At 43.0% G+C, this 14,387-nt stretch overlaps 1 protein-coding gene across 1 annotated transcript in view; it reads right to left on the reverse strand.

Moving 5' to 3' along the window:
- Positions 1-14,387, reverse strand: part of nrxn3a (neurexin 3a) — a gene marked incomplete at its 5' end in the record, with an annotated part of 165,925 nt that overhangs the window by 118,029 nt on the left and 33,509 nt on the right. Inside the window, one exon of the mRNA XM_085258204.1 lies at positions 1,478-1,779. Coding sequence (XP_085114330.1) covers positions 1,478-1,779 — 302 coding nt within the window. The remainder of the gene's footprint in view (positions 1-1,477; positions 1,780-14,387) is intronic.

Raw genomic sequence — 14,387 nt, forward strand, 5'->3', positions numbered from 1 at the left:
GTGGCAACCAAGAGCAGATGAAACCAACCAACCAACAGGAAAGAAATGCTGAGCGCACAGAATCAAAGAGTGCAGGCCACATCGCAGGACATGGGAAAATGTAGTAATATTGTAATAATAAGGAATAAAGTAATATTGCTGTGAGGACCTCTGGTTCTACTGGTAAGATTTATGGTTTAAAAAGATGTTACCAGAGAACTCTACACTTAAATCTTCCAGCTGCATGTCTTGCATGCCAATAACTCAACTGCCAAAGCATGTAATATATGAAAGGAAAACCAATGAACCTGGAGTTTGACTTTGTAAATCCAAAATATCATCATCTGTGATTCTTTTTGAGCTTATTTCATAATTAGCAGAAGAATTCTTAAGATATGATCAAAAATGTGTTTTCAAAGGTCACGTTGATCTTCGACCATCAAAGGAGAACATTTGTGCCGAAGTTGAAGAAAATAGTATTAGATTAGGCAACCCTCCAGCTGCTTCTTTAGCATGCTAAAGCTCACGTCCAGCTCAGGTAGTGTTGTTTCCAGAGAGATATATTTTCTTTGAAGACTCATTTTCTCGTATTTACAAGTCTGTACAATCAGTGTGTAATTACCTCAAAGCCAGTACTCTTACTGCAACGGGTACTTATCTATTATGCTCCTGCATCCTGCTCTATTTCATATTTTCCATATAATTTTACGGGATATAAACAGTATACAGTAAACTATTATCTGAGTTGTAATGTGGATTAGTCTCTGTTTCAGCTTATATCTTTCCTTACAGTTTTTCTGTTACAAGATTTGCCATTTGGTTATTATACCACATAGGTGAACATTCAACATAAACGGGTCGATGTCAGCCTAGTCTTAATCAGGTTGATGTTAAGAGGTTAACAAGAAATTCAAAAATGAAAAACAAGTTAATTTAAAACAAAAGGAAGAAGAGACTAAAAGGAAAATGAAGAAGTGAGCAAAGGAGCCAAAGAAAGCCTAGATCAGAAGAGCAAAATGAACCTGCTCCCTTGTTTTTAGAGGAGTGCTATCTAAGGGTACAAAAGGCAGAAAAGAGGAAAGATCGAAGTACACAGCAAACCAAAAAGACGATAATAAGAATGATATCTACCATACAATGGAGTTTGTTTATCACACCATATCCAATGCCTGTTTGCTTTGCAGAAAGATGGGGTGGGTAAGACAAGTTTATATGACTGAACAGAGGCTTTGTTCATACAAAGTATATCCGTTGATAAAAGTGGCAAAGGACAGAATCAGGGATGAGTGTAAAAACTACCCACAGATGCATTCATGACTTAAACTCATAAGTAGCTTTGTTGCTTCCTAGTGGCAGTCAGCAGGATAACTAACAGCCCGTTTGCAGCTGTCAGTGTGCTGTCGTCCTTATGTTCTACAAGGTATATTCAGCTGCTGTTGAATAATCCTGACCAAAACACTGACATGTTCATATCTTAAAGTACACCTGTATGCCTTACCTGCCGGAGGTTGCGGGTCACTTTGACATCGTGCCACGAGTTGTCATTAAACTTCCCATTGACCGGCTCCACAATGGCTTCAAAGGCTCCAGAGCCCAAGTTGATAACGAGGGAGACAGCTCCGTCCTTTAGCGCCAGATTGACATAGTCAGCTGACTTGCCGGTGTGAAGAATAAGGCCATTCCGCTGCCACGTCTTAAAGGAGAGTGTAATTTCATCGCTACTGCTCTGGATTGGGTTCTGGGAGAGATCGTAGCAGAAGTACTCTGAGCCACGGAAAGTCGCCACATTCTCTTCTCTTGCTATAGTAAGAAAAAAAGATTGTAGTGAAGAATATGTTTCAATAAAGGTTAACATCTTAATCTTTTTTACATTATATAACATATAATATAATGAATATATATACAGTGGGGCAAAAAAGTATTTAGTCAGCCACCGATTGTGCAAGTTCCCCCACTTAAAATGATGACAGAGGTCAGTAATTTGCACCAGAGGTACACTTCAACTGTGAGAGACAGAATGTGAAAAAACAATCCATGAATCCACATGGTAGGATTTGTAAAGAATTTATTGGTAAATCAGGGTGGAAAATAAGTATTTGGTCACCTCAAACAAGGAAAATCTCTGGCTCTCACAGACCTGTAACGTCTTCTGTAAGAAGCTTTTCTGTCCCCCACTCGTTACCTGTATGAATGGCACCTGTTTGAACTCATCATCTGTATCAAAGACACCTGTCCACAGCCTCAAACAGTCAGACTCCAAACTCCGCCATGGCCAAGACCAAAGAGCTTTCGAAGGACACCAGGAAAAGTATTGTAGACCTGCACCAGACTGGGAAGAGTGAATCTACAATAGGCAAGCAGCTTGGTGTGAGAAAATCAACTGTGGGAGCAATCATCAGAAAATGGAAGACATACAAGACCACTGATAATCTCCCTCGATCTGGGGCTCCACGCAAGATCTCATCCCGTGGGGTCAAAATGATCATGAGAACGGTGAGCAAAGATCCCAGAACCACACGGGGGGACCTGGTGAATGACCTGCAGAGAGCTGGGACCAAAGTAACAAAGGTCACCATCAGTAACACACTACAACGGCAGGGAATCAAATCCCGCAGTGCCAGACGTGTTCCGCTGCTGAAGCCAGTGCATGTCCAGGCCCGTCTGAAGTTTGCCAGAGAGCACATGGATGATACAGCAGAGGATTGGGAGAATGTCATGTGGTCAGATGAAACCAAAGTAGAACTTTTTGGTATAAACTCAACTCGTCGTGTTTGGAGGAAGAAGAATACTGAGTTGCATCCCAAGAACACCATACCTACTGTGAAGCATGGGGGTGGAAACATCATGCTATGGGGCTGTTTTTCTGCCAAGGGGACAGGACGACTGATCCGTGTTAAGGACAGAATGAATGGGGCCATGTATCGTGAGATTTTGAGCCAAAACCTCCTTCCATCAGTGAGAACTTTGAAGATGAAACGAGGCTGGGTCTTCCAACATGACAATGATCCAAAACACACCGCCCGGGCAACAAAGGAGTGGCTCCGTAAGAAGCATTTGAAAGTCCTGGAGTGGCCTAGCCAGTCTCCAGACCTCAACCCCATAGAAAATCTGTGGCGGGAGTTGAAAGTCCGTGTTGCTCGGCGACAGCCCCAAAACATCACTGCTCTCGAAGATCTGCATGGAGGAATGGGCCAAAATACCAGCTACTGTGTGTGCAAACCTGGTAAAGACCTATAGTAAACGTTTGACCTCTGTTATTGCCAACAAAGGTTATGTTACAAAGTATTGAGTTGTATTTTTGTTATTGACCAAATACTTATTTTCCACCCTGATTTACGAATAAATTCTTTACAAATCCTACCATGTGGATTCATGGATTTTTCTTTCACATTCTGTCTCTCACAGTTGAAGTGTACCTCTGGTGCAAATTACTGACCTCTGTCATCATTTTAGGTGGGGGAACTTGCACAATCGGTGGCTGACTAAATACTTTTTTGCCCCACTGTATTATATAATAAAGATATAATATAATAATATCTTTACACTTTATCATATCATATTTGTATTTACAGGATTTTTTTTCTTTCTTTCTTTTTTGCTTACTGAGCAATTGGGTGAATATAAAAGAAAAGAAAGAAAAAAACAGGTTGAATAAATTAAGATAGGTCAGTTAAACCAAGAGATACTCTTAGGTGAATAAAAGGAATATCAATGTGATAACTGTATAAATATGACCCTTCAAAAATATCGGACATGACAGAGCAAAAAGCAAAACCTGCAAAACCAGGTGCTGAGAGGAACCGAAGAAAAGGAACTGGACAGCTGAGGGATAACACATGTAAGGTGTTATCTGCAATTAACTTTCTGTCTCTAAAGCAAGAATGCTGGACACTTTGATCAAACAATATAACCACAGGACTCCAATGCAAGGAGCTGCACGAGTACAGGTTTCATCTATTTCATTGGGGGTGTTGTTTAGAAACCATATGCACACTGATTTCATCATCATCATCATCAAAATAACAACAACAACAATAATAATAATAGGTTAGACAGTGAAACATGCAAACATGACAAAGGAAGTATGAGCCACCTGTAATCTGTTAATAAGGAATTTTTTTAAAAGCATTTTGGGATAGATTTACTAATGTGTTGTGTCACCACAAAATTGGCTTGGTGTAAAACAAAAAAATACTGGTGATACAGTCCCGATCAAAAGTTTAAGAACACTTGAAAAAATGGCAAAACATCATATTTTGCATCGTTGGACCTTAAGGTTCCAAGTTGAGCTTCAACATGCAACAAGAAGAAATGGGAGTGAGACAAAGCATTTTTCTAAGCATGCAGTTCATTGAAAACAATGCTTGAATACAGAGGAGAGGAGAACGTGCACAGTGCTGAGGGGCTTCAGTGCTGATGCACTCAATGTCCAGGATGTGCTCAGTCAGTTTCATGAGCGTGTCCATGAACCATTAACAAACTTTGGCGCGGAGGAGAGCAGCTTTTTCAGAATGCTTGCTTAAGTGCATTGTGGACAGTCTTCTAGTTTTCAATGGGAGACTGACAGGAGATCGGCGTGCTAGAAACGTTGCCAATAGCTCTGCTTCCACTGCTTTGATATCACTTACATTTATTGTAAACATGCAGTACACAGTACAAGCAATTTACTCTGTGATTTATCGTCTTAACCGATACGTTTTTTTAAAGTTTTTTCTTTTAATAACTAATTCAGCACAAGGAAAGTATTGATGATACTGTTGTGGTACTGAGTCTATGACCCAGTGTTTCTGTTTCTTGTGCTCTCATGTGGCATTTAGCTTGAGTTTAGTTTCTAGTTCTTAGGTTATTGTTCATTTTAGTCATTCATGCCTCCCTGTGTAGTTACCATGTAGTTACCAGGTTCTGTCTCTATGTTTATTCATCTGTTTCCCACACGTATCTCTCCTTCTGTCTGTTCCCTGCATTCATTCAGTCCATGTCTTAGTGTGTTTCTGTTTGTTTCCTGTTTTATTTTGATAGTCTCATATCCTGTGTGCATTATGTTCAGTTATTTTCCTGTCCCGTTAGTCTGATTAGTTCCAGCTGTGTTTCCTCCGTTTCCCATTCTCTGGTTATCCTCTGTGTGTTTAGTCCTCTGTCTTCCTCTGCTTGTTGTCACGTCGTCCCTCGTTGCTATGTAGTTTCACTGTGCTCCTCAGTTTCCTCATAACTCCCAGCTTCTAGCTTGTAGTTTTCCCATTTTAGGTTATGTTTTTTTGTATCTAGTACTTGAGTTTTGAACTGCCAATAAAGCTGCCTCTTTCAGTTTACTCCCCTTGTCTGTGAGTCCTCCATTTGAGTCCAACTCCTGCCTCTGCCTGTCACACAGCGATCTGTGACAGGATCTCCAGTTTCATACAGAGGTATAAGCTCAACCAACATTTTCAGATTAACATCAACAGAACCAAAGAAACAGAGTCCAAATAGAACAGAAAACCAGTCCAGAGGGTTGGCCTGGCCAAGGGGCAAAATTGAGGCCACGTAGCGATTAAGGGGACTGACGGGGAAAAACAGTTCTCGGGGTCAACCATGGAGCCAAGGCAAATGTTGACAGAGACAATGGTGCAACTCAGGTGGCAACTGCGAGGGTCAACGTTAATAGAGAGGAAGACACTTTTGACAGGAGGTCAAAGATGGCAGTGAAGACACTCAGGTGGCATGGCTGGAGGCGGAGTGGCAGAGGAAGGTACCCCTTAGGTGGTGAGGGCGAGGGCAACGAGACACTCCTGATGACCACCCCTGATGACCACCTCCAATGAGCCCTTCAACTCTTACAAGACTTTTAGTAGATCCCCCTATGGTATTGATTTCAAAATCCCACATTGCCTCATTCTCAAGTTATCACATTCATGTGTAAATGCTGCCCACCTGCCACTAGTGTGGATGCTGTGATATCAACGCTGAATGGGTAGGTTTTAATTTAAGTTAGTGTGTCGTGTTGGTACCTCGTTTATGTCAATGTTTGTACGGTAATGTTTATGTTAGCTTAGCTGTCAGAAACTTCTCATGGATGATGCTTGCTAAGCTAACACTTTCATCTTTGTTAGCTAATGAGTGAAATACATAGTAAACCAGTGAACAGGAGGGGCTACACTGTCTCCTAGTTTTGTTTCTCACATTAATATTACTGTTTATTCTGAACAGTAAACCTCTCACTCCGGAGCATGTCCACTACATAAATTCATGAACTAAATCATATGTAAACTGACTGGAAATATAAAAACTTTTATTTTAGTTTCAAGCTTTATTTAAACTTCTGGACAGAAGGCATTTTTAGTTTAGGTAGTTTTTTTGTTTAAATACTATTAGAACTTAGAGCCGGTTGGGTACTGGACCCTAGAACAGCAGGTTTGCACACAGATGGTGGAGATAAGAGTTATTAAAGTAACTGTTGACTAATCGACTAATTAAAAACAAGAAGATTATTCTACTACAAAAATAATCTTTAGTTGCAGCTGAACATGGTCCATTCAGACCCAGTGTCCCCAGTCTTCCTCTGAATGCTGTTGAAGCTCTGTCAGAGGTGAGAGATCTCATAGTGGTGACTTTCACTAACATTTACATTTAGAAGATAGACCTCATCACTCAGATTTTTTTACTGCCAAATTGGCTACCAGCTTAGCCTGCAAACTGCCTCACATGGTGAGCCAAAGGCACAATCTCACAACGATAACTAAAAAGGCATTCAGACTGTTCATGGACTCTCCCTTCAAACACTGAGCACATACATGACAATAAAGTTCTCCATTAAGATCAGTTAAAGAAGTCAGTTACCACAAAGCTGTAAATCAGGGGTCTCCAACTCCAGGCCTCGAGGGCCGGTGTCCTGCAGGTTTTAGATCTCACCCTGGGTCTACACACCTGAATCACATGATTAGTTCATTCCCAGGCCTCTGGAGAACTATAAAACATGTTGTTAGGTAATTTAGCCATTTAAATCAGCTGTGTTGGATCAAGGACACATCTAAAAACTGGTACAAGTCAAGAACAGGGTCCCAGGGGCCCAAGAACCACCCGGCACACGAATGGCCTTACACAATATAACGTGTAAGACCGGGACGTACAGGTCTACTTCCGGAAGGAGCGAGCTAGCAAACAACTGGCTCAGTAGGCACCCCCATTCCCTACACCAGGCCACAGGACTACGCACCATTACGGACTACAAAGCCAGGGACACTGCGCCGATCAACGCCGACTCTGCATTCACCAACGAGCTGAATCGGTTCTACGCCCGTTTCGAGGTTAGCCAGGCGGCTAATGCTATCTACCGCCTGACTACCGAGGACAGTGACGTCATCAGCGAGAGACCGGTGACCAGCATTGCGGAGCATGACGTCCGAGCGGCACTGAGGAGAGTGAACACAAGGAAAGCGGCGGGGCCAGACGGCATCACCGGCCGTCTGCTGCGCTGCTGTGCTGACCAGCTAGCAGGTGTGTTCACTTACATCTTCAACGAGTCCCTGGCGAAGTCTGTGGTCCCCACATGCTTCAAAAGATCCACCATCATCCCTGTGCCCAAGAACAGCAAACCCTCATCCCTGAACGATTACCGGCCAGTTGCACTGACCTCGGTAGTAATGAAGGTGTTTGAGAGGCTGCTGAAGAACATCATCTCCTCCTCCATCCCAGACACCACAGATCCGCTGCAGTTCGCCTACAGATCCAACAGATCCACAGAGGATGCCATCGCCCACGTCCTACACACCACTCTCAGCCACGTGGACAAGAAACAGGGTAACTATGTGCGAATGCTGTTTGTTGATTACAGTTCAGCGTTTAACACAATAGTGCCCTGCAGACTGTTCACAAAGCTGAGGGATCTGGGACTTAACAGCCGTCTGTGTGCATGGGTGTTGGACTTCCTCACTGGCAGAACTCAGGTGGTGAGGGTGGGCAGGTGCTTCTCCAACAGCATCACCATCAACACAGGAGCACCTCAGGGATGTGTCCTCTCACCACTGCTCTATTCCCTCTACACTTCAGACTGTGTGGCCACCCACGGCTCCAACACCATTGTGAAGTTTGCTGACGACACAGTGGTGTTGGGTGCCATCTCCAACAACGATGAGGCGGCCTACATGGATGAAGTGAAGAATCTGGCATCGTGGTGCCAGGACAACCACCTCCAGCTGAACGTCAGCAAGACCAAGGAGCTGGTGGTGGACTTCAGAAGGGGTCAGCACAGAGACTACAAGCCCATCATCATCAATGGAGCTCCAGTGGAGAGGGTGCAGTCCTTCAAGTATCTTGGTGTCCACATCTCCTCAGACCTGACATGGGCTGCCCACATTCAGGTCCAGACCAAAAAGGCTAGGCAGCGCCTGTATCACCTACGACAACTGAGGAAGTTCAGGGTCTCTCCAAAGATCCTCAGGATTTTCTATACAGGCACTGTGGAGAGCATCCTCACACAGAACATGACATCGTGGTTTGGGAACAGCTGTGTGAAGGACTAAAAAGCTCTCCAGAGAGTGATCCGTACAGCAGAACGCTGCTGCAGGATTGCTCTCCCCCCGCTTCAGGACACCTACACCAGGAGATGCCGGACTAGAGCAGCGCAGATACCGAAGGACCCGTCCCATCCTGGCAACAAACTGTTCCAACTTCTGCAATCTGGTAGAAGGTTCCGCATCTTCCGGGCAAGGACAGAGAGACTCAAGAGGAGCTTCTATCCCCAAGCCATCCGTGCCCTAAACACACACACCCGCCCTCTCACATCATCTATAATTGACTGAGACAGGACTCTTCCAGACACTAAACCAAGGCACAATGTACATTTCAATTCCTTTAATTTTAAATATGTTTATATTGTCTATCCTGTAAAATAGTCAGATATCTATTCATATTAATGTACAGAATTCACCTGCTTGCTGCTACTACTGCACATTCACCCAGTGTATATACTATATGTATGTATATATATATATATATATATATATATATATATATATATATATATATATATATATATATATATATATATATATATATAATGTTCTTCCTCTACACCCCCCCCCCCCCCCCCCCCCAATTTTTGCACATGTCGAGGAGCGTGTCAGGCTACATTTCACTGTGTGTTATACTTGTATAACTATGCATGTGACAAATAAAGAACCTTGAACCTTGAACCTGAACCAGGATAGGAAGTCTAGGGCCTACAATGGCAATGCCCTGGAATGCCACCAAGTCTGCAGCAGCACCCACCACCCCCACCACATAGAGGATACTGGAGTGTGCAAATGAGTCCAAAGACTCATCTGCAATTCAATTCAATTTAGGTAGACCCTACAATAAATCATGCAGAGAAAACCCCAACAATCATATGACCCCCTATGAGCAAGCACTTTGGCGACAGTGGGAAGGAAAAACTCCCTTTTAACAGGAAGAAACCTCCAGCAGAACCAGGCTCAGGGAGGGGCGGGGCCATCTGCTGTGATTGGTTGGGGTGAGAGAAGGAAGACAGGATAAAGACATGCTGTGGAAGAGAGACAGAGGTTAATAACAGATATGATTCAATGCAGAGAGGTCTGTTAACACATAGTGAGTGAGAAAGGCGACTGGAAAGGAAAAACCCAATGCATCATGGGAATCCCCCGGCAGCCTACGTCTATTGCAGCATAACTAAGGGAGGATTCAGGGTCACCTGGTCCAGCCCTAACTATATGCTTTAGCAAAAAGGAAAGTTTGAAGCCTAATCTTGAAAGTAGAGATAGTGTCTGTCTCCTGAATCCAAACTGGAAGCTGGTTCCACAGAAGAGGGGCCTGATCTGCACACTGCATCACAACACCACTCAGCTATAACAGACACATACAGTAAAGGGATGATATAAACTGTTTTGTGTGTCAGACAAGCTGCACCAAAAAATGGTTGCTCGCTCACCTGAATGCCCCACCCCACCCAACAAGCCCTGGAGGCACAGACATCCTAACATGGGTCGACCCACCCGACATGCCAAGGTGGTCAGGGGGGTCGCACAAGGAGGGACTCAGTCAGAGACCAGGCCCAGCACCTGCCTCCACCAGGATGAGGCCACCTGCCACCACAAAAACCCCAGACCCCACATCCTCCACGGTGACCAACCAAGGCAGATATACAGACACTCCAAAACAGCAACCACAGCTCTCCAGCCCCCAGGGGGCCGCCATATACCAGTAGTCCCAGAGACCATCCCCACCCACCTGTAAGGCAAATAGGGAAACAAGACTACAGCTGACTCCTCTCACTAAGTAATGGAATTGATCAATGGGGACCAGAGAGAGACAAATTCATCCAGTTGGTTTTATAAAGAGGCAGACATTCTCTCCGGACTAATGTGATCAAAACTAGCAGCATGGCCTCTTCACCTGTCCACCCTGCATTTTCCTGCTCTTTGTGTCAGGTGTTTAGTTATTCCTCTGCCTCCTTTAGCAGTAATGATACTTGACAGTGAGGAGTAAGCGCAGGCCTAAAAAGATGCCTCCAGTTCACCACCAACCCATTCAAGTGCCTAACTGTCTCGCCCCACGCGGTGACATACCCACTGTGGATCAAACTCTGGTAACTGGCAATTCTGTTCTGAGACATGTGAAGCTAGAGACACCAGCAACCATAGTCAATTGTCGTCTAACGGCAAGAGCAGGTAACACTGAGGCAAATTTAAAGCTGCTGGCTAAGGATAAATATCTGCAGAGGCTTATTTGAAGAGTTTCAGTCAGGTTTCAGAGCTCAGCACAGCACAGAAACAGCTTTAGTGAAGGTTACAAATGATCTTCTTATGGCCTCTGACAGTGGACTCATCTCTGTGCTTGTCCTGCTAGACCTCAGTTTTTGAATGCGTTTGCTTGTTTTTGAATAACTATTGTGATTTGGTTCATAGTGATCTTGGTTCTCCCTCCCTCAGTGTTTATCTTCTATATTTAGTCAGCCTTTCTCTCCTTGTTTGCTTTGGTTTTGCTCCCTGACTCATTGTGTCTGATTAGTCCCAGCTGTGTTTCCCTCTGTCTGTTGTTGTGTTGTCCCATTTGCTGTTTGATTTTTCACTGTACCTCGTGTCCATCACAACTCCTAGCTTCTAGTTTTCTAGTTTATTAGTTCATAGTTTCTTGGTTCCTAGTTTTTAGGTGTTGTGTTCTTATATCCTGTATTTGAGTTCGGCTCTAGCACATTAAGGCTGCTTCCTCTATTGTTTATGAGTCCTGCATTTGGGTCCTCGTCCTGCCTGCCACACAGCACCATACATGACAGTTTAGAGATTTGCCAATCATTGCATTCTGTTTTTATTTAGTTTTTACCCAGTGTTGCAGCTTTTTTTGCAATTGGAGATGTGTTTAAAGCATAGTTTAAAAAAAGTGTTTGGATTGTATGGATAGTATCGCATTTCATAGCAAATGTATCTCCAAAGGGTTGCCTACTAATTGGAAAAGTCAGCACTGTGATCTCTGACTTGTGGTGACCCAGATGTTGAGACTTTATAATGCAGTCTGACATGGAGTCCAAAGCCAGTAGGTGGCTAAATCCTCTCTGTATGTTTTATGTTGTGTGTATCTGTGCTGTCAACTTTCACACAAAGAAAATTTCACATATTTGGTAACCCAAGTGGAATGGCAGAATAACAGTAAGGCCAAAGAGCATAGAAGACACTTGGTTAGACAGAAAGGAAAGTGTTATAAGTCTAATTTTAGATTTTTAGTTGTTTGTGCATTTTCTTTGACAAACAAGCTAAAAACACACCAGATAGGCATTAATTATATCACAACATATTATACAATAACTGCTATATGACTTTTACTGCTGACTTCTTCACTAACTGGAGCAGGATCACCAACAGTGGATGTGAATGACAGAATAATAGCAATAGGGGTGGGAATAAATAAATAAAAAAAATAGGCGAGAAAATCCTCATCCCTCTGAGCTGAAAAAGCTTATCTGAGGGGAGGCTGATTGGTGCAGGATGGCTGAAGGAGGCAAAACAGAATAGACTGAAGGGGAGTTTGTGACGATGAAGGGGGAAGGGTTTGGAGATAACCATCAGTAATTTCAGCATGCTGGTGGGTTTCCATTTGTTTGTTAGCTTGACCAGTGGTGCGTTGGGATGTCTGAACCAAACAGCATTGTGGGACTGAAACACCGAAGCGACAGGAAGGGGGGATGGAGCCTGTCAGGCATTAGCTCAACAACAAAAAGAAGTCAGTACTGCCATTTTGGTGGTGTCCAGAGAGTGGAGGCTGAGCTGCTCAGACAATAGGGTCTTCAATATTTACACACACAGAAAACACATGTGGCTAAAGATTAAACATCACTTTGTAACTGATGTTCACTTAAAAAAGAGAGAAAATTAGAGCGACTGTATGGCAAAAATCGAAGAGATTAATATTATAATAAGAAGCTGAGTGGCAAACATATGGCCTGCATTATGCGACAACAGGAAATGGTGATAATATTCTATAAAATAATATGCAGAATGACCCGGAAGGGCAAGCAGCCTACTGGAAATAGACCACTAATTGTGGAGCATATTTCCCACTCATTCAGCCCTAATAATAACCATATTGTAGTACATCAAAGCTCCTGGCACTCCCCTGGGACTCCTTCATAAACGCAGAGGGGTGGTGCTGGCTCAGATGGGCTGAAGGGAATCGGACGTTTCCTGGTTCCCTGGCTCCTCCAGCCTGCATGCCTAATATTTTTAGGCAAGAAACTCCAAGTTATGTGTGAATGTTAGGTAGAAAACAAAAGTGTGAGTGGGTGTGAATATGTCAATGACATATATTGTATAAAGCACTTTGAATGCTCTATATAAGAATCAGTTTATTTACTATCCGGTCTTTAAGTGATGACGTGATGAAACCTGCTTCCGGGCCCAAACTACTCTGCATTTAATAAGGCTGATGTGTTTTTAGCATGTTTTAATGCTTTGTATCTTGTTCTATTTAATCTCAACAAGCCCCTAAAAACAGGCAGTGATCACTGTCTGCTTCTCTCGGTCAGACTTAAAGACCGGATAAGTGCCCTTGTTACAAAATTGCCATCGTACCCAGAAGCACATCTGTGTTGGCTTTACACTGGTTGGATGGTTTCTCTATATACTGTGAGATTAAGGGCAAACTTAATTCATACATGGCATCAAAATGCCATGTATGAAGTTCATCCCAAGATGTCCTGTCATGGTCGCCAGCCTCCAGCGAAGCCTCTGCAGGGTCAAGGTTTGTCTTCTTCTCTTCTTCTGCTTTCCCTCTTCAGCCTGCCCTCTGACTGTTCCTCCTGCGTCAGTCTGCTCCTTTAAGTTTTGGACTTTTTTCTTGTTTTTTAGTCCCAAGGAGCAATTCACCTTTGGGTCCTTTCACATATAAATCAGCCAAGTCTCAGAAATCACCTTTCTCCAAAAGCTGTTTTAAAATAAAAAAAATAATAATAAAAAAATAAAAGAAAAAATTGTTTTTGCTTATATCCAAAATTACTATGGCATACTTATTCTAAGAAGTCCACAGTACAAACTCCAACCTTTAAAGGGATGCTTTTTGGGGACGGAATGATATGTAATGGGAAAAAGGGAGCTTCCACCAGACTCAAAGCTTTGTTAATTTTGTTTTTCTATCTAGAAGGAAACGTGATAATAAAAACAAACAAACCTTAATGACAAATATTATAACAGTTATAACAATTTTTGGGGGGGGAAGGAAAACTAAATTCAAACCAAATCAAATGAGTCCCTACGAGCAAGCACTTGGTGACAGTGGGAAAGAAAATTCATTTTGAAAAGGAAGAAGCCTCCAGCAGAACCAGGCTTAGGGAGGGGCGGGGCCATCTGCTGCGACTGGTTGGAGGCTGATGGAAGGAACACAGGATAAAAGGGATTGATAATAACTGATTATATATAAACACCATATAGTGAAGAAGAAATACTCAGTGCCATAAGGTAGCAGACTATTGCAGCATAACTAAGGGAGGATTCAGGGTCACCTGGTCCAGCCCTAACTATATGCTTTAGCAAAAAGGAAAGTTTGAAGCCTAATCTTGAAAGTAGAGATAGTGAATCCAAACTGGAAGCTGGTTCCACAGAAGAGGGGCCTGAAAACTGAAGGCTCTGCCTCCCATTCTACTTTTAAATACTCTGGGAACCATGTCAGGTGACCATATCATGAAGCACACTGAGAGAAGGCCAAGGGTTTGCAGCAGTGTCCACAAAGCAAGGAGGGAATCTAAAATATAAAACGTATTTAGAGTTATTTATCATTTTTTTCTTTGCTACATAGTTCCATATATCTTGCTTCATATATTTGATGTCATAAGTATCTACAGTGTTGAAAGTAGTAAAAATAAAGAAAAACCATTAAATGAGAAGCTGAGTCCAAACCTTTGACAGGTAGTGTATGTATCTGCCGACCTGGTG

This window comes from Mchenga conophoros, linkage group LG19 (genome assembly GCF_057382185.1).
Source record: "Mchenga conophoros isolate Kocher_MC1m ecotype Shallow Benthic linkage group LG19, M_conophoros_male_GT1.1, whole genome shotgun sequence".
NCBI lineage: Eukaryota > Metazoa > Chordata > Actinopteri > Cichliformes > Cichlidae > Mchenga > Mchenga conophoros.